The sequence below is a fragment of the Puntigrus tetrazona genome, chromosome 24, assembly GCF_018831695.1.
Source record: "Puntigrus tetrazona isolate hp1 chromosome 24, ASM1883169v1, whole genome shotgun sequence".
Taxonomy (NCBI): Eukaryota; Metazoa; Chordata; class Actinopteri; order Cypriniformes; family Cyprinidae; genus Puntigrus; species Puntigrus tetrazona.
This window is the reverse complement of record NC_056722.1, coordinates 3,602,393-3,628,254: the sequence shown is the minus strand read 5'-3', so window position 1 is coordinate 3,628,254 and position 25,862 is coordinate 3,602,393. Positions and strand designations below refer to the sequence as shown.

The following is a 25,862-nucleotide window of genomic DNA, read 5'->3' as shown; positions in this document are numbered from 1 at the left end:
TAATATATATTTTAAGGGATGAAAATCCTTGAATGCATCAAATAAACACTTTATTTTTATTAGTGCTGTCAAATGATTAATCGTGTCCAAAATAAAGTTTTTTTTGTTTACATAATATGTGCGTGTGTATTGCGTGCATTGCTTACGCTTATATACACACACTCACACACAGCATATGCTTAGGAAATATGTACATGCATTTAAATTTACCTTCTTATTTAAATAAACGTAACATATTTTTTTGATGTTTTCTTAAATACATTTACGCATGAGTACATAATAAAAATAATTTGGAGGCAATTATTCGCTTGACAGCATTCATTTTTATATGTTTCTGCGTTTTTCATACATAGTTTTATTGGGCTTTCGAATTTCAAACTGTGTAAAAAATAGGCAAAAACCCATATCCCAATTACAAAACCACATTTTCACATCGTCTCATTTTAAAGCAATATGCGTGGCCATTAAAACAAGTCAATTAATATCTTTTTAAATCAGCAACATTTGGGTAAACCGCTACTTTTATGAACAAGCTAGTGGGCTTTACACATCTTTTGTGAAGACTAGAGCGTCAAATGAACAGAAAATGGCGAGATATCCTCTTAATGTGTTTCAGCGAGCGCTTTATCTTCACCTGCAGATGTGTTGTGAAATGGATGATGGTGCAGTTGTCATAAAAGTAGTTTATTTTCTGCTCTGCAACACGACAAATGCAGATACAAGTTACATAGACACAATGCAGACGGGGGTGCAAAATATTCGAGCGAAATGAAAGTCAGTTTGATCCTTTCTTAGGCATGCAGCCAGTTACTACTCGTTTTTATAATCTAACGCGCTTTTAGATCAGCAATCAATCGCCTTAAATCATTGCCGAAGAGGACGCGTCGAAAGGAAGGACCTGCGTTCTCGTTCCCTATTAAAGCCATTGTTTTTGCACATGCATAATTGTCCGTGGCACAGCGTCACCGGTTGCTATAGTTTTGATAAAAATACTTCTCACTGGGGCTTAATGCAGTCAGCCGAGCGTTTATTCAAAGCCTTCAAAAGCTACAAAACCAGAGCGAGAGTTTAAGACTGCGTGAGCCGGCGTCGGTTGTTTCATTCAAACAGAAATGACTTTAAAACACAAGTTTATGGCGGATCGTACTCAGTCGATGTCATTTCCCATCCGTTTCATCTCTGCTGTTAGCGCTGCCGTCGTCTGTCCTAGTCCTTCTTCTCTACCGGTTCGGCTGCGTTCAGAGAGAGAGAGTGTGTGTGTGTGTGTGTGTGAAGACATGAGATATGATATTGCTCATAAAACAATAATGATATACATCTGCTGCTGTACTCAGTTTATGCTGATGTTAAGACTATCATTTTGTTTTTGCATTACGGTAATGAGAATTTTAGAGATAAATGTCCGACTGCCACGAGAGTAATGTAAAAATCCCCTAAATAAGCTGAATGTAATACCTATTTTTAGGAATAAATATCCTTATACGCCATGATTGTGGAAAATGCCAAACGTAAGCAAAATGCGTTGCATGCTAAAATAAATATCCTTATATGTCACGAAAAAAGACATGTAAAAATGTCCTAAAATAGGCTAAATATTATGCACGTTTTATTTAGATATGTCATGAAAATCCTTGAATGAATGCAAATATGCCTCAAAATAAGCTCAATATATTGCAATGTTATTTAAAAAAATACGTTTTAAAAAATAGGCTAAATATAATACACATTTTTGTCATATAAATGTTCTAAAAGCCATGAAAATTGTGTTTAAAAAAATCATAATAGGCTAAATATTATGCTTTTTTAAATATATGTGATGTAAATAGTGCAGAAATGCCCTGAATTAGGTTAAATGTTATCCGTATTTAAATATTTTTAGGCATAAACGTTCATAAATAGGTCAAATATAACACATATTCCGAGGAATTAATTCACTTAAATGTCAGGAAAATAATGTAAGAGTGCCCAAAACAGGCTAATATAAGACATTTAAATATTTTTTAATGATAAAAGTCCTTAAATATCACGAAAGAAATGGGAAATGCCCCAAAACAGCCACTTAATCAAGAATAAGATGGTTGTCCTGACCATCTAAATGGGTCGATTTATGTATTTTATGTAATCAAGGCCACTAATACGGATAAACTATTATTATAAACAGATGAACAGATGACCAAGGTAGCTGGATTTGTTTATCCAGCTGTAAACTGTGAAGATCAGTGGATGGAATGAGCTGGAAACGTGTATAATATTTATGTGAAGAATTCAAAAGCAGCGCTATGATAATGTGCTATTTTAAATGCCAGCCAGTGGCATTACTAAAAAGAGAAATGTGAAATTAAGGATGACTTTCCTGCTTTAATTATCTCCCTGTAACATGTTGCGCAGCTGGAAAGCCACAAAGCATCTAGTTCTCGAAGTTCTCGAAGCTTGTGACACATATACATTAAATCGCCTTTCGATGTATTCATCCTCCTCCGGCTGTGATTTGCTTAAGAGGCGCCGGGTTGCATAACTCTGTGTTTGTTCACATTCTTCGTCTGTGTCAGGTAACTTTGGGTGGATGCTGCCTGATGGCTTAGAGGTTTTCCTGCTAATAGTGTTTAACTGGTGACACAGGCGTGTCAGAAAACATGACACAGCAGTTTAATGAAGGAAACGCTGAGTAAGTGAACGCTGTGGTGCATGCGCCCTCTAGCGACTCACAGAGGTACTGCGTTTAAAAACAATACACTCAGAACTCTATGCCATTTAATAATGTAAAATAGTTCAAATATTTTTTTTAATTATTTAAATATTTTTAGGGCTAAAATAAGCCAAATGTAGCACATTTTGAGCGACGAAGTAACTGAAATGTCAGAAGAATAATGGAATTATATTATATGGAAGAATTAGAGGGTTTTTTTCTAATTCAAAATTTTTGCAAAACTAGAAAATAGTGTTTCTATGTCAGTTTTTTTTAGTTTACTTTTTATTATACTGCGCATACATTTATTCACTAAAGGCAGATTCTCAATCTATATTTTGATGGGGTTTGGTATAAAAAAACGGTATAAATGAGCTGCTTTCTGTCTGTCTGTCCAAAATCCCGTCTTTAAAAACTAAATAAATAGCATCGGAGTAGCCCGTTTTACAAGCAAATACTATTCAAGTTTCTCTCTTTCAGAATTTCACATCGGATTCAGCGCATTGCTTGCTATTATTTGTGAAGTTAACTGGTTTCTACGCTACTTTTTGACGTTAAATTACCTCTGATTTCCAATTTGCACTCAACCTCGTCTTCTCCGAGCTCGTTCACGGCCCTGCAAGCGTACTTCCCGCTGTCGAAGGTGCTGGGTTTGCGGATGTTTAGAGTCAAAACTCCCTGGTTGTTCTGCATCAGGAACTTGGGATCATCACCTATTATCATCTTGTTCTTCATCCAGATGATCTTCGGCTGCACAGAGACGCAGAATTCCTCTGCTGTTTATTTGTTCACTAAGTAGACATCATAGCACTGAACTGGGTATGCTATGGTCTGATTTTTCTGCAGGGGACCGTGGAGACGGCGCTGAATGATGGCGAGGGGATGTTAAAGCGACGCATTAAAGGGTCAAAATATTGCTCAGTCGCTAGTCAGTTGGGGCTCTTCGTGAGCATGGACCATTTAGCCAGTCATAAAGGTCAGTTTTTCAAAGGTGAGATTTATACATTATGAATAAATAAGCTTTTATGATAGGACAATATATACATTTAAAAATCTAAGGTAAAAAAAATGTGTGTATATATATATATATATATATATATATATATATATATATATATATATATATATATATATGTATATATATATATATGTGTATATATATATATATATATATATATATATATATATATATATATATATATATATATATATATATATATATATATATATATTTTATTTTATTTTATTTTATTTTTTTATTTTTTTCCACTTTAGCAGCACTTGCATCCCCCAAACTTATCTCTATCTCTATTTCAGCAGGGTTTGGTTATATATTTGGTCATATATAAAAACAGTGTAAATGTACTGCTTTCTGTCTGTTGACAGCATTTTAAAAACGCAAAAATAAAACACTAAAAACGTTTTAAAAATCCAGTCTTTAAAAACTTAACGAAATGCACCAATCATTTTCAACCTGGCTTCATCTGGCGTTCAGATCTGTGCTCAGAAAATACGCAAAAAAAACCTGCTCATTTAACTCCTCATAAATATACATAATCACATTTGAGGTTTCGTAAAACTTTCACAACTGCCTTAACCTGCTGTGATTAATCATCTGGGGAAATATGGCAACATCTATTAGGTGCACTTTTTAGAGTTTTGCCTCAACATAATAATAAATAGAGAGGTTAACCCACCTTTGGGAAGGCTCTGACCGCGCAGCTGATGGCCATGCTGTAGCCGATCGTCACGGATCGATCGACGAGGGGCGCGGTGAACTTCGGAGCGCAGTTCATGTCCTTCTCTTTGTAGGGATCTCGCTTATGTTCCAGACCTGAGAGTGTGGCGTTGAGAAACCCACATCAAAGTCCACAAACAGGAAACGCAACAAACCTCCTGTAGTTCCTAATCATATCGGCTCAGAAAACGTACAAGATTTAACTACAGAGGAGTCAAGTCTTTGGTCATTTCTGAACGCGATGCTAATGGTCTAATTGGATTCAATGATTTATGCTAAGCTATGCTAAAAGTGCTCTCGGCCGAATGGCTCTCCAAAGCGATAAAACTCAACTTATTGTTGGAGAATGAGCCTTTAATGCTTTCTGTTTGGCGTGCAGACTAAATTAGGTTTCCCGACGCGTACAGACCGGTCTTGGCGATGGCGGCGGTGTTTTTGCTCATGCAGGGATCTTCACTGAGGCCGCAGAGGTTCTCGCTGTAGACGCGGAACATGTACTCGTTCCCGATGACCAGGTCAGAGACGGTGCAGTTCGTGCGGCGATTGTGCTCATACACCGTAAACCACTCCTACGGGTGAGAGAGATGGATGACGGGAGTCATTCAACCCCAAATAAAAGTTCTGTCATCATTTATTCACCCTCACGCTGTTTCAAACACCCTGCAGTGACTAGATGGATGCTGCTGAGGTCGAAAAATTATGATAAATCACCAAAACAGTAGGACTCCGTTACTAGGCTGAAGTCAGAGGTGGATGCGACGGTGAGTAAATGATGACAGACTTGTTTTTGGGTGAACAGTGAGTGGATAAAATTCAGATCTCACACCTTGGTTTTCTTGTCCGCTTTCTGGATCGTGTAGCCGGTGATCTCACAGTTGCCGTCATCTTTGGGTGGTTTCCACTCCAGCGCTGCGTTGAAACCCCAGACATCAGTCACATGCACTTGAGTCGGAGGACCGGGTTTATCTGGGAAAAAAAAGAGAGAGTCGGAGTGTCGGATGAACTTGATGAACGTCTCTGGAGCGAACGATAAGACAGAGGGAGATGTCAGTGGAAATGAGGAGACTAGAGAGGGTTTGGGAGCTGATGAACGCTTATTAATAATTGTAAACGCGTAAATAATTTCAAGATTTAAAAATGTCAAATTAAATCGTTTCAGATGATTAATTTAAATAAAAACGTAAAATTTTAAATAACGCGTATATGCATGAATTCAATAATGAAACAAAAAAAAAGTTTTTCAGTTGTGTATGTTTGTGAAAAATTAATAGTGCTGTCGAGTGATTAATCGTGTGCAAAAAAGTTTTTATTTGCATAATATCCGTCCTGTGTGTATTTATTATGTATATAAAAACTACACATGCAGAATATATGTAACATAATTTTCTGAAATATATGCATGTGTGTGCGTTATATATGCATGATAAATATACACAGCACAAAGTATACTTTGGTCTTTATTAATCATTTGAAAGCACTAAAAAGTAAATAAACCTAATGAATTTTAATATTTGATATTTAATGACATGGCATGACAGGCATCTCCCCATCTGCGTGTTTTTAAGCTATCTGTGTTACCTTACCCACGACTCGGATGTCTACGGTGGCCGAGTCCTCCATGTTTTCGATTTGCAGGGTAAGTGTGTATTTTCCAGAGTGATCTCTCTCCGCAGAGCGGATGAAAAGGATGGAGTCGACGTTTGAGGTCCTGATGCCCACTTTCTTTTCATCCACCGGCTGGCCGTCCTTCAGCCACGTGGCAACAGGACGAGGCTTGCCCTGAAAACACACACGCACTTGTTCACCCGTGGAGCGATTCGCTTTATCGTAGACGTGTATTTAACACGCACTCACCTGGAAGGGGATGACCAGGTTGACTTTCTCTCCGACTCTCTTGATGTACTTGGTTCGGAGTTCACGAGGCAGACGGATCTTAGGATGCTCTGGAACGAGAGGAGAGCGTCAGCGAGAAGGCTAGAGACGAACCTTATTTTCCCTGAATCTCCTCCTCACCCATGATCTCTCTGACGGTGACGGGCTGCCCGAGCAGCGCAGGAGGACTGCGGCCCGCCACGTTCACTGCAACCACACGGAAATTCATCTTCTCTCCGGTGGGAAGGTTCCTCACTGTGTAACTCTGCCGATCCACCAGATCCGTGTTAGCGGCATGCCACTCCGTTTCTGACAAGAAATATAACAAGATTATTAATAATAACTAAAAACAAAAATGTAAAAATATATATATATATATATATATATATATATATATATATATATATATAAGTATATATTATATATATATATATATAAAAGTATATATTATATATATATATATATATATATATATATATATATATATATTTTTTTTTTTTTTTTTATTATTTTTTTTTTTTACATATAATGATTAGATACTATAATAATGCAAAAAAATACAAATTCAAATAAAATAAATCAATTGTTAGGGCATGTGATTGACATTAAATATATTTGCTACATATTTGCAATGAAAAAGTTGATTCAGTTAATTATTTTTAACTTAATTGAACTGATACAAAAATCTGATTTTGGTGTTTTATTTGCATGTGTCTGTTTGTATATATATATATATATATATATATATATATATATATATATATATATGTATATTTATATATATGTACACACACACACACACACACGCACAATTATTGCTATTTGTAACCATATATTGTTATATTGCTACATATAAATAAAAATGACATTTATTACTAAATCAAGTATTCATTTAAATAAATCATTAACTAAATTTTTTTTCTGATACCAGCATTAAAAATTTTTAATTTACTTATTTGAATTCAATTACTCCAATTTAGATTTAAATAATATTTTTAATTATTTTAAAACATTTAAAGCTAAAACAAACATATATGAATAGTAACACTGACATTACATGATAGTTTTTATTTAAATTTTAATAAGAGAAAGTGACCTTTATAACCTTTTTTTTTAATCTTTGTAATTTTTTGTTTCAGTTTCAGTTATTTTAGTACTTTACATTAAAAGTGAAAAACGTTGCCTGGGACACTAAATAAAACTAAAACTAAATCATTTTTCATAAACTGCATCACCAAGTCCTAATTAATTTTTTTTTAAATCTTGCACTATTTATCCACCTTTACGTTGATAGCATCCTTGGGGGAACTTTGCCCAAGTGCACCTACTATGCTTTCACTACGTAGTGTTCGGTTTAGCCTCAGAAAGACTCACCTCCTTCCTTGCAGAATTCAATGATGTATCCATCCAGGCCTCCGGCTCCGATCTTCTCGGGAGCCAGCCACTTCAGTGAGCACGTAGTGTCCGTCACGTCATCCACGGTCAGCTTTGTGGGCTCGCTGGTGGGGGCTGAGAGACAGATATCGAGAGTTAAAGCAGGAGGCGTCAAAAGTTGGTAACAAAGCAGTAGCACAGCCTTCTCACCGATCGGCATGAATGGCTTAGAGTTGAGGCTGGGAGCCGAGATTCCGATTCCATTGACTGCGAAAACTCTCATCTCGTACAGAATGCCTTCAATCATGCGCTTGGCCTCGTACGTCGTGTTCTCATAGACGTCGAAGTTCAGTTTCGTCCATCTAGACGATCCTTTCTTCTTCCTCTCCATCAGATAGCCTGTGAAAAGGAAGCAAAACAGATGTATGTCACGTTCCAGGCACTTCTTTTAATTGTGTCAGAAAGTGTGCTTTTACCTAAGTGATGCACGACTGATTTACCAGCACCAGGTCATTTACAGAGATGCACCTGTAGGAAAGTTCCAGCCGGTGCGATCCATTCAGCCAGTTATTCAAAATGTTATCTGTATGTAAAATCTCTCAACTAAACCCTCTCAGTTGGTACATAAGAGGTTCAAATGAACACTATTGTATTTATTACAGATATAATAATCACACTAATAAACGTTTGGATACTACTAAAACGACTAAATCTTCTGTTTGTGATTTATTCAAGAGTAAATTAGCTCCGTCTAGTGTTTTTACTGAGCGATTATATTACATTTTGGTAAGTTGTACTGTATCTTTCAACATACCTTCTGATGTTCATTTATGTTTATTTTGTGCCGTAACTAGTATTAAAGCCTTGGACCTGGCAACCCTGGTTTGAACCTAAGGGTGATTTATAGGGTCAAATAGAGCCAGTGTTAAAGGTCACATACTATACAACTTTCTGGAGTTTTATTTTAGGTTTTGATAGCCTTAAAGATATATTTTTGCGGTAGAAGAACCAAAAAAACCATCTCAATATATTTTTACAACTCCTCGCTTAGGAGCTCTGCTAAGAACAGATTAGGCATGTCTAATTAGTATTCACAAGCCTCTCTTTTGATTGGTCTGTTGTGACCTTTATGACCTATTATGACCTATAGACCTTTTATGAAGATGACCCATTCAAAACAGCATAGATTCGGCTACCTAAGGAGCTTAAGACATAACCTTTTTGCGATGTTGGGTGCCAGAATCTACGTAATACATCCTCAAATTAGAAATTAGATCACATTTTTGCCTCCGCTGCCAGACAAAAAGTCGAAAAAAACTGCTGTGGTTAAACAAGTCGTCAAAAATGCTCGCGTTTGCAGAACGCACTTCTTATTAGACAAGGTTCAATAAAGGATCTTTTGTGGTAATGGCTGCGTCTAAGGATTTCTTGCATCTTGCATGTGTGTAAAACAACAAACTAAAGATTTATATATAATCGTTTGTAATTGTATACATTGTTGTTATTGATTGTGGCTGGAATAATAACGTTGCTGTAAAAGCAGTTGCCTGCTGAAATTGAAATTTTCATTACGACTAGATATATTTTAAATATCTGTCGATAATCTTCTCATATTATCTGCTGTTAATGCAGATTATAGTTGTTATCGGCCGATACCGATTTTTGGCAGATACATCGGTGCATCCCTAGTATTTAGGGGTGTGTGAGTGTTATGTTACCTCTAACAAGTGTGTGTTACCCTTTAAAGGTGCTCCTCCATCAAACTTGGGAGGCTCCCAGATAATAGTGGCACAGTCTTCTCCTACTCCGGTACACTTCACGCTCTCGGGAGGATCAGGAACATCTAAAACAACATAGTTTCGATATCTATGGATTGCATGAGCTGACAAAGCGTTTGGCCAATGCGTAAATGTAAATGTGCTTCTAAAGGTGCGTTCACGCCAACACAGATTCACTCATTAGAGATGACTGTGGTGTTCGTAGCTAGCAGAGCTGCTTTTGTTGAAAATATTTTGGAAATTGAATTTTGGTTGAGTTTCTCTCGTCACAGTGCCACCTGCAGGAATAAAGAGGCGGCGCTGGAAACACACCTACGATTTTGATGAATAGGTTGGCTTTGTCCTCTCCCGCGGGGTTGATGACGGTGATGGCGTAGTTGCCCTCGTCTTCTCGCTCTGCTCCTTCAATGACGAAACAGCTGAGGTCTTTCCTGTTTTCCACACGCACGCGTCCCTCGGCTTCTGTCACTTGCTGTGACACACGAGTACAGCCGTTTTATTTATTCATTTAGCAAGCACTATTAAACAGTTTTTAGCTTTTTACAAATACATTACAAATAAAGCATATTTAATAAATACAGCAAAATATCGGTTGTCAGACCAATACCAGTAACATTACCAAAAGGCCAGCATTTATTCATTTTACATAAATACACAGAAGACACATAAATATAACGGCATTCAAAGGCTTGGGGTTTATGTCTCTTCTTGCTCACAAAATTACATTTATTTGAACAAAAATACACTAAATATTTTTTATAACACAAATCAAATCAAATGTCAGTTCTTTATCATTGGCAGACATGAAGTTTGCGTCTGCATGTTATATGTGTGTTAATTTTACTAAAACCATTTTACAATAGATCTAAAATGTGAGCATGTATTCAATTTCACCTGCAGTCATAGCTGTGTAAAATAAATAAATAAATAAATAATAATAATAATAATAATAATAATAATAATAATAAATTCAATAAAAAGTAATTTTCCAGTCAATATAAGTTTGGTGTCATTTAATTTATATATATATAATTATGGATTAATTAATATTTCGAATGATTATTTCTTATTTCTTATTATGTCCTATTTTTTAAATATTTTTTTTAGAAGTTTTGTCCTTTCTATTAGATCGTTCTTGTTTGTTTATTTGTTCTTAATTAATTTAGGTTTCGTTTGTTTTTATGTCAGTGTTTAGTTTAGCTAAGTTTTAGCTTTCATTTATGTCTGGTTAATAATTTTACCCCTGGTTTCACAGACAAGGCTTAAGCCTAGTCCTAGACTAAGTGTAAATCTGAGCTGTTTCAAAGAAAGACATTTGCAGTGATCTTAAAACAGGTCAGTACTTTGAGACGGTAAGACAAAACAGTTTTTTAAATAAAAATGACCTAAATGTTCTAATGAACTATGAAATCCTGTCTAAGCTCTGTCTATAAGCCTAGGCTATAGTGCTTACGCATACACTTCAATGCATTCAATGGTTTTGAGATTTTTTTATTTAATAAGAATTGAATTAATAAGAACTGATAGAGATATCAGTGCATCCCTATTTAGGCCAAATATGTCGTTAAAATAACATAATTCTGATCGCTGCTGATTAATAGTCTTTATTTTGTATGTGTACCTTGTCTCCCTTCATCCAGCAGACGGTGGGAGCCGGTTCTCCTGTGATCTCCACATCCAGACGCAGCTTGTTACCAGCAACAACAATGATAGTGTTCTGAGAAACCATGTTACCGGCAACATCCAGATGGATCTTAGGAGGATCTTAAAGTCAAAGTAAGTGGATACAAGCAGGTTTAGTTAGAGAGAGCAACCTGGGGCCATTTTTATAAACTATGCACTATGCCTTCAGAACTAGTTTGGCCAGTTAAACATATTTACAAACTAGTACGTAGGAAAAAGAAATGGGTTAAAGATTTTATTTGCCCTACCTTGTCTGGGAACGTAGTCGATTTTAATTTCTGGAAGAAAACGAATGATCTGATTATTTGCAGGCGTAACAATTACAGCTAGTTACCAGTCACTTATAGAGTTTTCTTCTCACCCAGAAAGTTGAGTTTGGCAGACAGCGAGAGCGCGTAACCGTCTGGGACAAACGTGTAATCTCCGGCGTCTCCTGGCTTGACGTCATCGATGGTCAAGCGATGAATCCTGGAGTCACACGCACACATATTTCAAACCCCGTACAATTACGTCGCATCAAAGCGAATGCGTGACCGGATGCTGACCTGCCGATGTGGGAAATCTTGATGCGGTCGCTGGCCTGAACTTCCACTCCGTCCTTAAACCATTTCCCTGTGACTTTCTCGTCAGACACCTCACACTTGAACATAGCCTGCTCTGCCGATTTGACCGTAAGATCTGCGATGCTTTGCAGCACCTCCAGTTCCTTCTCTGGGGTCGAGTTTGACAAAGAGAAGAAAAAGCGACGGAAGAATTTTAACTTTAGTCCGCAAGCCACGGTTTAAACAACAGACGAGGGCTGTCGGATTTTACCTTCAACGATGAGCTCTCCCTTCGAGTGGCCTCCGTTGGTGTAAACGAAGTACATCCCGGTGTCCTCCACGGCTGCCTCGTTAATAATAAGACAGTGACGTTTCCCATCCTTTTTAAAACGATACTTTGAACTTTTGTCATCTCGAGACAACTCCTGATCCTCAAACATCCTGCAGTTACACATGCAGTCGTGGCCGGTCAATATTTTAGGATAAAAATGATATTTTTAATCTTTCTGAAAGAAGTCTCTTAGCTCACCAAAGCTCTATTTAATCAAACATACAGCAATATTGTTAAATATTATTTTCATTTAAAATGACCCTTTTCAATATGAACGTATTGTCAACATAATTTCAACATAATCTTTTTTTAATCAGTTTTCAGCAGTTACTTCAGTCTTCAGTGTCACATGATCCTTTAGAAATCATTTTAATATGATTTGATAAACAGTTATACACACACATATATATATATATACATATATACAGTTACATAGAGTATATAGGTAGTGTGTGTGTGTGTGTGTGTGTGTGTGTGTGTGTATAAATATATGTTGTTACATAGTGACTATACTGTGTATATTTATTATATACTTTAATAAATCACACCCATGCATGCATATATTTTAGAGAAATGTGTTATATAATACATACCTGCAAATACATTTAACTATTTTCAAAATATATACTTAATAAATACAGTATACACACACACACACACACACATATATATTTACCAGTTGGATTACGTGTATGTATTATATGTCTTGTATGTTAAAGTAGTTGATGTCTAACAAAAGCATTATTGATATCCTGATAAAACTATTTCAATTATTAGCTCGTTTACCAAATGACATGTGCTCCCTCCTCAGACACTTCGATCTCAAACTCCACTCTTTCTCCAACCACGACATGGTAATCATCCAGCAGTTTGGTGATGGTGACCGGAGGTTCTGCAATGCAGTTTGATAAGGTGATTTTTATCTCTGCGTGTTGCATCGTATGCGTCGGACCACAGTGTCTTCAGAATGCAAGGAGTCTTACACTTTACTTTGAAATTAGTTTGCAATCAAATGCAATGCAACGCTAATTATTAATGATTTGTGTTGATTTTGCAAACGTCTACGTTGAACAATTTAATGAGAGCACTGCGGCTCTACAGCTCACACGAACTTGATGAAAAAGTGTCATTAAATTGCACGCACCTTTGACAAAGACCTCAGTGAAGCATTTATCGGTCCCGACCACACACTCATACGCCGCATCATCTGCCAGAGTGCATTTGTTAATCGTGAGGGTTCGAATGTTTCCGTTAGACTCCATGATGTATCTGCCATACAAAGAAACTGTTAAATCACAGATGCTTCCCTACAATGTTGAACGTAAAATAAGTTTGGATCTCTAGGCTTATAGTGACCTCTGTTGGCTTTTAAATGTTGTTGCTTTTGCCATTTAGTTTGGTGCATGAGACATGTTTTTAGTATTAATCAGTTAATGAAGCACTGATAAAAGAGATCTATGCGAAAGTGCTTTTTTCAAGAAAGCGTCTTTGGAATCGAAAGCGAAATCGTAGCTTGTATTCTCACTTGGCAGAAGGTTTGATCTCTTGGCCGTTCTTCAGCCATTTGACCTCAGCGTTTTCGTCGGCGACCTCCACAGACAGGACGATCTTCTTTCCCTTGTTAACGGAGTACGCCGACTCCAGCCGTCTCAGGAAAGCTGCGGAGACATCCCACACACCAACACAAGGTCACAAACAGAGGATCAGAGTCTTTGGTTTTGATTGATCTCTGTTTCCCGTACCCTCGCTGGCTTTGGGCTCCACGACCTTCATCTTCTTGAGTCGTTTCAACATGCCGCGCAGGTCAGTGATGCCGTACTGAAACGCGATCTTCTCGTACTCGCTGGGATGAGCGCTCTTCAGAAGCTCCCAAACGTCGACCTCCAGCTCAGGCTCCGGCTTCTTTTTCTGTGAAAGTGAGTGATGTGATAAATAAGAGTAAGCGGTTAGAGGAGATGGAGTGTGGTTTTAATGGATAGAGAGGACGCTTACTTTTTAACAGCTTTGAGGAGAGCACTGAAATCCAGGTCACCTTCATCCTCACCGGCATCACTGTACAAGAGAACATGGCAAATTCACAAAACATTGACAAAATATCTTCATGGAACATGATCTATGCTAAAAAGCTTGGGCACCTTTTGCAGAATCTGTTAAAATCTTAACAAAATAAGAGAGATTATACAAAATGCATCCTGAGTAAGATATTTTACACAAGATGTTTAAATAGTTAAAACAACAACAACAAAAAAAAGCCAAAAAACAAAAAAAGTTTGGGAACCCTTGGTGGTTAATACTGTGTGTGTGTGTGTGTGTGTGTGTGTGTGTGTGTGTGTTAACCAGGATGACCTAATGCAGTTTTTTGTTTTGTGACGGTTGTTCATGTGTCCCTTGTTTGTTCTGAACAGTGAAATTCTTCAGAAAAAATCCTCCATGTCCGGCAGATTCTTCAGTTTTCCACTATCTTTTCCACATTTGAACCCTTTCCAACATCCGACTTTTGCATGATTTTGAGAGTCATCGTTTCACACGGAGGACAGTTTAGGACTCAAACACAACTGTTAGAAAAGCTTCAAACATTCGCTGATGCTCCAGAAGGAAGCCGGGGGTGAAAACTTTTGAACGGGATGAATATGTCCAAACAAACAAAAGATACTTGCGTGCTTCCGTAACACAAATTAAGCACACTTTACCTTGATCTTCATAATGAAAACATTTTCACCCCCCATGCATCTTGTTCCCTTCTGGAGCATCACTGAATGTTTGAACCTTTTTTGATAGTTGCGTTTAAGTCCCTAAGCTGTCCTTAGTGTGAAAAGGTGGAGCACAAAATCGTACAGGTTCGATTTTTGTGCATTTTTAAAATAAAAGGTCAAAAGGATTAACAAAGCAGATTCATTTTCACAGCCTTCTTTGATTGTATGCACTAAGGGTGCCAATATTTTTGTCCATGACTGCGTGTATATACATAGAATATATATATAGACCAAACGAAAACATATTTTTATTGATGATTTTCAATCATGCATACACATGTATATTTGTTTTGTGTTTTTCTACATATACACAACCTGTACGTAATGCACATTCCTTTGGCCACCCAAGTCGTCATGAGTCATGGCTAAAAGTTAACCAATATGTTTTTAAACGGATGATTCAATTATTCAGTCATTGCATTTGAGTCCTGTTCTGTCCTAAATATATAACTGCATACTCACGCTCTTTTGAAGGTGGACAAAATATCTGCCTGGTCCTCTTGTTCAGCAACTGCAGACAAAGATGAAAGACACATTTAGAAGTCAGTCATTTACAGATTTAAATGAGCGCGGCGCGTAAGTGTTATTTTTGTTGTGTCTGATAGCGTGTGAAAGACACACTAACCCTCCACAGTGATCTCAAAGGTGCAGCTGTCACATTTGTCTTTAGCAGACACTTCACACCTGTATCCACCTGCGTCTCCCGGGACCACCTTGACGATCTTCATCTCGTACGTGTAGATCTGAGAGGGAACGTGTGAAAGAAAAGCGACGTCAAACTCAGTTTAAAGACTATTTATATTCAATTTTGTGGGAAAAAAGGTTGTAAAATGAATGTATTTCACATTACAGTTTTGACGAAACCGGTTGAAATGCTAAGGCTTGAATAAAAAAATATGTAAAAATGGTAATTGCAACTTTTTCCTCAAAATTAAAAATGCTTCTAACAATTCTGAGGAGAGAAATGGCAAGATATAAACTCTATATCTTGCCATTTTGAATTGATATCTTTTGATTATCTTTTGAGAGAAAAATGTAATAAAAATCAACTTTTATCAGGCTTTTAAAGGGCTAGTTCACCCCGAAATGAAAATGTGCTTGCCTTCGTTCATCTTTGGAACACAAATTAAGATGTTTTTTAAGAGATCGGAGAGCTATCCACAGACAGCAACACAACTGAAATGATCCGTCTACGTGACATCACTGGCTCAGCTTTCTATTTTTGCACAAAGAAAACGAAATGAACAATTACTCTCCAAAATGGCGCGGGACGTAAAGAACGGTTTAGTAAACTGGCGTTTTTGCTTTCTTTACGCGAGTTGAGCCACTGATGTCACATGGACTGCTTTATCTCGTATAACGTGAACGTTTGTGTCTGTAAAGGGTCAGATGGATCTTCGATTTCATCAAAAATATCTTAATACCGAATATAAACCAGGGTCGACATGATTGTGAGTCCTTTTGGGCTGAACTGGCCCTTTAACACACCATGCATTCATCAAACCTGAATAAACATTTAGAAATCCTGCTATTATGAGAAATTATATTAGAAAACTCGCTCCCGTCTAACCTTAGTGTTTCTGTCATAGGTCTCTTTTAACTGGATGTGTTTTCCTGCTTTGCTCCCGAGGTCCATCCACTTCCCCTTTAACCACTTCATGGTGGGTTTACGTGTGAGGTTGGTGGAGTCCACCTTAACCATGAACGTCACATCTTTACCTGTTAACAAAAAAAGAGATCGATTTTAAAGCAGCATTCGCCCTGCAATGATGGTCGCATTGTTATGGCGACTATTTAAAGTTTTAATAATTGGTTTGTTTTCATACCTGCGATGGCTACTACACTTTCCGGCTTCTCCACAAAAAGTCCTGTGAGTTCATGCGGTTCTGCAACGCATACAGGCATATTTTTATACGAACACAAGCAAAACGCTCAGACATTCCCAGTTAAGGATCCCGTGAATAAAAACTCATGGCGTCAACGAGAAGCAAGCCCTGTTTCTATTTTAAATATTCCTTGCAAATATTTAAAATATATATATATATATGCATATATTAATTCAAGCATAAAACAATAATACACTGGGTCGTTTTCTGAAACAACGAAAGGACTGTTTCACTGATATAACTGTATTCTGAGCTTCATGCACAAGGAAAGACGCAACAATTCTTTTGGCTGTTGTTCATTTGAATATTACAGTCATTTTCATAACAGGGCAGGCCTGTTATATATGCATATACTTCACTGTAAATATAATAGGAATTGTTGCACATTATATCATACAGTCCTTTCATGCACACCACTTAGAACTCTTGAAGAAATTCTAAGGTACTTGTTTGTAGTTAGTATGTGGTTTAAATAACGCAAGGAAGTTGCTAAAGGATTTTCATAACCGTTTCGTTTTATTACCATCTTCTTCTGTAGCTTCTGCAGATGAAAGAACAACGTTAAACTAAAGAAACCTACTGTCTTCGTAACTTTATAATGTTTTATAATATTTAAGGTATAATACGCAAGCCGTGCGACTTACCCTCGGGTTTCACCTCTGTGGGAAGAAATCAGAAAAATTGATATTAGACAACAAATTATGTCAAAATATGATTCATTTATAATGCAGCGCTTGCTGAATGCTTACTGAAATGATTTTACCGAAATGCCATTTCAGTTTACTTTATATTTGAACACAGCTTCTGATATATTTTCATGTCTTTTCATCTTTATTTTTAGATCATTTGCAAGCCGTCCTTCTTATCACCTAAAAAATGTATGTTTATTTTCTTATAACGGTCATTTTTTCCAAGCTGCTTTTTGCGTTTGACCTTGTGACGTAATCACAAATATAAATAAAGTCACACTGAATTTGACAAATATTAATAAATCTAAAGTCATATATCCTAAATTTAATTTTCATGATGTGTTGGTCTGTATATCTGGTCTGTATTTCATAATTAATTACATAATATTAATATTACATAATAAAAAATCACATAATATTTTATTCTATTATATAATATATATATATATATATATATATATATATATATATATATATATATATATATATATATATATATATATATAAAATTAAATGGGATGTTTCCTTTGACACTTTCTGAATTTCATAACCTATTTGTGAGAAATATATTCAGTCAAATACAAATAAAATTAAATTTTTTAATTTAAAAACAAATAAAAAAACAATAATATTTACAATATAATTTTGCACAGTAGCCTATTTTTATATACACTGTTATTAATGGCCTAACAGATGGCATTACAGCACAAAAATATAAAAATACGTTTTAATATAAAAGTATAAATAATATTTCTGAAATACAAACAAGGCCCCTCCCTATTGACCACAGAACTTTCCGTGAATCGTGACTGATGACCATCAGCTAAGTTACTATGTAACCACTCTGACATCATCTGGCCCGATGATAAATATATTCTGAGCAGAAAGCTGATCCGCTGCAGGAATCCTCAGGCACTCGGCCACAAGGATGCTCCACAATCCTATAAATATGACACCAGAAAAATAGAGGTGGCATAAACTGACCTCACATTTTTAGACTTTCCTCTGTATATTTTTACACGCACTGTGTGCACACAAGGCCTTTGACTCATTTCTCTTCTTAGAATGGAATAATATCTGTATGCGTTATTAAACGTGATAATATTAATATTACCCTTTACGTTGGTCCTTGTTTGCGACTCTCTCTCTCTCTCTCTCTTTAAATATATATCTGTGCTCTGTTTTTAATCATGAATTGCTCTTTATATTGTGATCTTTTTTTCCATATTTTTATTTTTCACAGTGTTGTAGGAGTGTATTCTGAATACCCCTTTTAGTAATAAAGCTTTTATTAAATGCAAATAAAAAGATATTAAATAAGTATGCTTTAAGCAAGAAATTAACTTAATTCCCTTAAGTTGACTTTTTAAAGCTTATTTCCAGATATTCTTTCTTTAGAAAACTAGATTTGACAAACGCTGCTTTCAATTAAATCGACCAATCGCAACAGCGTCACTCCACAGAAGGGGATCGAAAAAATAAATTGCTTTTGTGTCGTTGAGCACATGAGGTTAAAATAAATAAATGCATATATTATAACGTTGAATGCATGTCCACCTGTTGTTGGAGATGAACATGAACCCATGCTATGGGCGCTCAAACAAAAAAAAAACCTCAGCTGCGCTTGAAAAACAATATCAGCTGAGCACTAATTTCTCGTTTTGGAGTTGGACGCGTCGAAGCAACTTCATCAAGCTGTTTCCACTCTGATAATGGGAAACTCTCTCAGGTCATGTGGTCTGAAATAGCAGCATGCCTAACATCCGCCTCGTTCTCAGGAGGGCACGTTGTTGCCATGGCGCTTGTTAAAAGGCCAGGGTAAGATCGTAAGCTCTCTTATGTCAGGCCAGGAATCTACCCGTCGACCACACCGATATCAAATAGCAAACATCTTACAGTCGCGCTCTTAACTGTCAAAAATGACTGACCTCAAAGTATAATGAGACATAACCGCAGATATGCTGCCATTTATTACGTGCCACGTGCAACGTTTTTTGCGACTTTAGCGGCTCATTCCTGTCTTTTAGCGCCCACAGTCTTTTAAAAAGTAAGCAGGATGGATCAGGAAAACTCTGCTTCCCTTTCGAAGGATGCTTTTAGGTTTGTGTAAAATACGAACCCTCAGCCCGTGATGTCATCTGCCTGTCTCCACCGGTGTTTTTTTTGGGGTTTTTTTAAAGCACTGTATCGCATTTCAAACCACACACACAACTTCACTTGGCCTTTTAAAAACGGCTCGTGAATTTTATTTCGAACCTTAAAGCGGCTGAAAAAAGAACGGTCTTAAAATTCTTTAGATGACATGCGATAAATCACAACGTAAAAAAAAATCACAAAATGTACATTCTGAAGTAATTTCAGACCTGCATGAGTTTCTTTGTTCTGCCGGACACAATAGGAAATATTTTGAAAAATGTTTGTAATCACCACTGACTTCCATAGTAGAGACTAAAGATGTCAAATGGTGTCAAAAAGTCAATAGTGACCCAAAACAGACTGGTTACAAAAAAACAAATATCTTCATTTATGTTTGGCAGAATAACAAAAATCATACATATTTGGAATTACTTGAGGGATGAATAAATTAAGAAAAACAAAATCATTTTTGGGTGAACTATTCCTTTTAGTATTTATTAATTACTAAATAATTACTTGTTTTTTTACATTTGGTCAAACTTTTATGGCCTTAAAAAAAATGGGAAAAAGTACCATAATATAATATAATATATATATATATATATATATATATATATATATATATATATATATATATATATATATATATATATATATATATATATATATATTCTTTTTTTCAAAGCCTGATAATCTTCAAAATCATAATCAACCACTTTAAATTTGTTATAATTTGCTTTTACACTAACATGTATCATTACAAGTATTTATAAGCAATTATTGTCTTTACAATTATTTATATAAATATATAATTGTATACAAATACGTATATAAATATATATTTTTATCTCTCTTTCTTTTTGCTACTTAGACCTACTGTGCTTGGCATTACTGTCAATAAAGTGAAAATATTATACAGAAACACACACTTTTGGGTGGATTTGTCACAACAGATATAAGTGAATAACTTCTGGCTGACAGCAGCGACACATAAAGGCTTTATGTCTAGTGCTTATGGTTTATGTTTGGAGTGTAAACACTTCACTAGCAGCAAAGTTTGTCTTTAAGATGAACGTGCGTGTGTGTTTGTGTTTCAGAGGGATTGAGGTGATGCTCAACACAGTGTACTACGTGCTGGATTTAGCGCATTAGGACGGTAAGCTCTCGGTCTTAGCGCAATTCCACACACACACACACACACACACACACACACGGTGGCTCCCCACAGAGCTGCTAAACCTCCATCACTCGGGCAATTCAGATGTTACGCCGATGATGTGATAAAGCACCTGGTCACACTTTGCCAAATCAGCGAATCTGGGTGGCAGACAAAGCAGCATGTAATAAAAGCAGTGGCCAGTCTATATTTGTGCACGTAAATGACTGATGCGGCGTATAGTGGCTAAAGGTCTGTCAGCATTGTGCCCCTGAGCCAAGCACTTGATCCCCGGGTCACTCCTGGGGAATGCAATTACCAATTTAACTCATTAGTATTACGACCGGCTTCTAATTAAATGGCTTACAGCTAAATTCGGACTGATCAGACATGTTAAAAGTTTGAAATTTTATGTTATCATAACCATGACATAGTTGCATTTTATTAAGGCATAGGTGCAATTTTTTTTTCCCAGCGCTACGGGTGACATAAATAGACTGCTGAGCGCTTTATGTCATGGACTTTTGACCCATAAGGCAAATTGTTGTTGGTAATGTAATGTTCTGGCAGCTGCAGGGTCATAATAAGCCGGATAGATACAGGATCTCAGTCATAGGCTGTTGACAAATGCAAACCTTTCTCAAGTGTCGACAAGCATGCATTACGTCCGTGTTCTTCTGTGAATTTAGTTTATTTGTAAATTAGCGACCTGGGTTTTTTTTCGCTATTTTGTTTTGATTTTTGTAAACCGTTCTGATTAACGAAGTCGCTGTTTGGTTTTTGGATTGATTGCAAGATGTCAGCATTTTCTTAGTCTTTTATAATAAATATGCAATAAATACATTTGCACTCATTTTGCAGCAGTCCCCTCGATGTCTAACTTTGTTAATACATACACTAGTGTTAAAAAGTTAGGTCGGTAAGGTTTTTTAAATATATAAATATTTATGCTTTTATTTGGCATATTTAAATTGGTTGAAACTTATAGTAACGTGTTTACAAAAAAAAATAATTTTAAATAAATGCTGTGATTTGAACTTTCTATCCATCAACGAATCTGAAAAAAAAAAAATGCATGAAGCATGAAGGTTGATAAGTTTCTTGAGCGTATGAGAATGATTCCTAAAGCATCTTCAGGACTGAAAATTCAGTTCTGATCGAAGAAATAAATTGCGTGTTAAAAGATATCCGCGTATACTTAAATGACTTAATTCAATTACGTAAATTATATTGAATATTTCCCAGACTTTTTAACATTTTCATTTACCGGCTGCATTGTATAAATTGTTAAAAATGCATTGTATGAATTTCGTAAACAAGAGCGTCCAATAACCGCCAATGTTATCTCGGTGCGTTTAAATAAATTAGCTTTAAACAAGGTCGTTGTCCGCGTCTTCATATGTAGGTAATTAGAAAACCAGGAGCGCAGCTTTAAATAGAAGGCAGAGTTTCAGCTGACTTTGCGTTTTGGATGGTGGCAAATGCTATTAAAACAGTCCTCCAGAGTGTTCTTTCACGCTAGTAAACTTTCTGAAACTGAAGTGGCGATTATCAGCATACGATGGTATTTTTAGAGCTGGTCTCTCCCCAGGGCTTCTGTGGCATTACCATATCGGACGACGGCATCTGGAGGAGCCCTTATGAGAGCGACGGCGTGTAAATCAACGCTCTCGACAGGCCGCTGATCGGATTTACTGCCGTCCGCTCTAAAGGTGGGGCGAGGTAGCAGAGGTTAAACTGAGAAAACGCCCGGCCCGGGAGATTGATTTCCCCGCGGCAGAAGATGGCGTGATTTCCAACTCGCTGCTTTACTTCTCCCGTTCGCTCGCTCCATCCAGCAAATTAACAGAGTTGTCCAATAAACGGCGATTTACAGACAGGGCGGTGGGGTGAAAATAGAGACGGCAAAGGTCACCGAGGGATATTTATATCTTGCTGTGGAGCGCGGAGGAGAAGAACGGGCCACCGGTTCTAGATCTTCATCAGAATCTGTTTAGGTTTTGTGGCATACGATACGCAGTCTGGTCTGTCATGTGGCCGTAGGTGTGGATTAAGTAAAGGTCTCCGGGGTCACACTTTTATTAGCATCTGAACCGCTAATTGGATCCCGGCAGGGGCTCACACACTTGCTCTAAATGAACGAGCGGCGGATAAGATGCTAAAGTGCCTCCAGGTCTCAGATTCTGCCCGTCTTAAATTAGGCGTTGTCTTTTCCGGTGTCCCGGAAGGCGTTTGACGGATGTGCGGCGCTTGAGACTCGTGCAAACGCGAAAAATAAAGTTAGCGTCGTGCACGGGTGATTTCTGGAATATTAACTGAGGTTTAGTTTAAATGCTTAACATTAGTAAATCCAGTTTTGGTAGCGTGCGTTAACGGAATAAGCGCGTTTCCGCCGCGGAATAAAACGTAACTAAAAACCGAAATTGCTAGCAAATTAGTTTTTTTGGTTTCCGCCATACATAAAAAAAGTTAAGTACAATATCCATAAAAACGTTATATCTCGGAACTGACGTGTTGGTAAGCCCCGCCCCTTGAAAAGGGGAGGGTTTACGGATCACAATGCAAGAAGGAGAAGCCTCATGTTACGGATCTCAGTATATCTAAGATCAACACTGTACCGCGGGGTACGATGACATTTTCTGTTTGCGTTTCATTTCAATTCTAAGTTCATATCTTGCAATTGCTTACTTTTCTCACAATTCTACTTTTATGTCTCGCAATTCTGACTTTTCTCACAATTCTATATTTATGCCTCCCAATTCGGTTCATCTCACAATTCGGGCGTTTTTTTTACAATTATAAATTTATATCTCACAAATCGGACGTTTCTCACGATATTTTGCGATTTTCGCTTTTCACAATTCTACATTTATATTTCGCAATGCCGACTTTTCTCACAATTCTACATTTTTATTTCGCAATTCAGTTTATCTCACAACTCCGACTTTTCTCACAATTCAAAATTTCTATTCCGCAATTCTGACTTTTTTCTCACATTTCTACGTTCATGTCACATTTCACATTGAGTTTATCTCACAATTCAGACTTTTTTCACAGGATCTTCTGACTTTTCGCCTGATTCTGACTTTATATCTCACAACTTTCAGAACGGCAAGAAAAATTGAATTATGAGAAAAGTCAGAACGACCTTTTATTTATTTATTTATTTATTTATTCATCCCGTGATGAAAGCAAACTTCTTTAAGCGTGGCTTGTCCCACATTTTAACAGTATTTTTAACTGCATGAATAGTTTTCGTAATAAACATGCATTTTGAAAAAGTCATCAAATTGATGCAAAGTTTGACCCGTTTCTTAACAAAATGCACCACATTCGATTTCTTAGTGATTATTACTGTTGTTAAAACGGTGTAATGCAAATAAGCGCAAATTTGACATGCAAAGCAAAAACACGTTTCATTTAGGCCTAACTTTTGCTTTTAAGGTGTCCCGTGACACACTAGACGGAGGCATTCTCAGGCTCGTGGTGTGAATGATCTGTAAGCCGCTGGTCAGTGAGGAATGGCGCTAAGACCAGTAGATGAGCTCTGGAGCTTCAGCTCGTCCCGTTCTCACGCTGCCACATGCTTTCTCGACTCACACAGGAGAACCGGATGAATGAAAAAGATAATCTGGTGTGGCGTATTCCCGCAAATCACCGTCTGACGGAGCATGAGGGTTTAAGAGCACCAATATAGCTTTCTAGTGGACTGTTAATGGAGAGTTTAGATTGCAGATAGTCGACATTATTTACATCAACGTTAGTAAATGTTAAAAAGACCAACACTTTTGCCAATATAGTGTATCTGTCGCTTTATTGGCATGGTCGCCGAATGCCTAACATACTGTATCTATCTATGTGTATATCACATATGACAGTTATACTATACTAATAAAACATGTCAGATCATTAATAAAGCGAGGAGCTTCATTCTCATAGGTTTCGTTGACTTCATTCATTATTTCAGAGCAGAAGCCGTCACTGGATACCGTTTCAGCTTCGCCCGGGAAGCGTTTGATTTTGCCATCTGTGCCACTTTATCTTTCTGCCTTGACGCATGTGCTCCGCTCCTTCTCTTCCCCGTTCACGACACCTCTCCTCCTCGGCTTTCATCCCTCTATTAACTCTGATCTTATTTTGAAGAGTTTGAGGGGTTTGCGTGCAAAGAGACGGTCGGAAAGTTTGCAGAATTTAAAAAAAAAAGCGCGTGGAAATATCGTAAAAAATAAATAAGTAAAATACAAACACTGAGCGATAGTCGAAAGCTGCACGATATGAGACTAATTACCATGTGTTTTTTTATATATAAAATATATTTTTTTATAAAACTGTTCACTGATAAGCGATTCTGATGAATAGATGAATAAACAAAAGCACAATAGTAATGCAAAACTTGTCATGTTTTGTAGACTGGCACTGATCACACTGGCTCTATAGTTACTACTGCTAGTAAAGAAACAGTAAAAGTAGCATAAATCACGAAGGAAGGAAGGAAATGAAGAGATGTACCTTCTGTGGGCTCAGGCATGGCTGTGGCTGCGTCTTGCTTGTCTTCCTTGGACTGACAGCTTGTGTCACTTTTTTTGCTTTTTATTTCACAGTCCCTCAGTTATTCAAAGCGCTCAGGGAACTCAAATTACCCACCAAGCAAGGAGAGAGCGGGAAGGAGGGAGACAAACCAGGGGGAGAGGAGAGAGAAACACTGACACTCGAAACCCCTCCTGGATTCTCCAGGTCTGAGAGGAAGGTTTGGAGGCATGGAGGGAGAGCGGGAGATGAGGGACGCTGCGCGAGTGTTTGCTGACAGACGTGTTAAGGTGTTGTTATTTTACAGAGAGTTTTACACCAGCTAAACAGAATGCCGTAATGCCGCTCTTTCATCACCCATTCTTACGAGCGCATCACACAGCGGTTCTTCACGTGTGTCCATGTTTTTGTGGGTTTATTTCTCTTTTTTTTGCATATTTGCTGCTTTTAGGGCATTTGCACACACACTGGTTTACACACATACACTTACAAAACAATAGTGACATACTGTACTGCATAATATTTAATACAATATATAGTGTTTAACTATTTTTTTATTTTTTTTATTGAACAGTTTAGACTCTTTACAACACACATATTTTTTATTTTATTCTAATAATTTTTTTAATTCGAAATAAATCCATGTAAATATGTCATAACATTTATTTAATACATTTATTAATATATTTATCTTAAGTAGGGGAGATTGTA

The 25,862-nt window shown here is 36.9% G+C and overlaps 1 protein-coding gene and 3 gene segments (V, D, J or C); 2 read left to right on the top strand and 2 right to left on the bottom strand.

Annotated features, from left to right (window-relative positions):
* LOC122329698 overlaps positions 1-25,862 on the top strand; it is a 610,329-nt gene that overhangs the window by 563,222 nt on the left and 21,245 nt on the right.
* Positions 1-25,862, top strand: part of LOC122329697 — a 601,685-nt gene that overhangs the window by 560,804 nt on the left and 15,019 nt on the right.
* LOC122329696 overlaps positions 1-25,862 on the bottom strand; it is a 603,783-nt gene that overhangs the window by 565,420 nt on the left and 12,501 nt on the right.
* mybpc2b (myosin binding protein Cb) lies at positions 669-25,282 on the bottom strand. Of its 3 annotated transcripts, XM_043226111.1 has the most exons (29): positions 25,134-25,282; positions 17,288-17,302; positions 17,167-17,184; positions 16,584-16,643; positions 16,328-16,476; positions 15,383-15,500; positions 15,220-15,268; positions 13,996-14,056; positions 13,747-13,912; positions 13,530-13,662; positions 13,149-13,273; positions 12,791-12,896; positions 11,945-12,114; positions 11,677-11,842; positions 11,493-11,599; positions 11,380-11,409; positions 11,070-11,212; positions 9,761-9,920; positions 9,409-9,513; positions 7,881-8,069; positions 7,671-7,805; positions 6,438-6,605; positions 6,279-6,367; positions 6,008-6,203; positions 5,251-5,390; positions 4,834-4,993; positions 4,384-4,520; positions 3,250-3,436; positions 669-1,232 (listed from the first exon to the last, which is right to left on the bottom strand). In XM_043226111.1, exons 1-29 carry the CDS (start codon positions 25,150-25,152, stop codon positions 1,207-1,209), a joined length of 3,327 nt encoding a protein of 1,108 aa, XP_043082046.1. In that variant the 5' UTR covers positions 25,153-25,282; the 3' UTR covers positions 669-1,206. The 3 variants fall into 3 exon arrangements, with proteins under 3 accessions (XP_043082046.1, XP_043082047.1, XP_043082048.1); XM_043226112.1 differs by lacking the exon at positions 17,167-17,184 and having other exon boundaries at positions 13,747-13,914; positions 13,998-14,056; XM_043226113.1 differs by lacking the exons at positions 15,220-15,268; positions 15,383-15,500; positions 16,328-16,476; ... (2 more) ...; positions 17,288-17,302; positions 25,134-25,282 and having other exon boundaries at positions 13,997-14,056.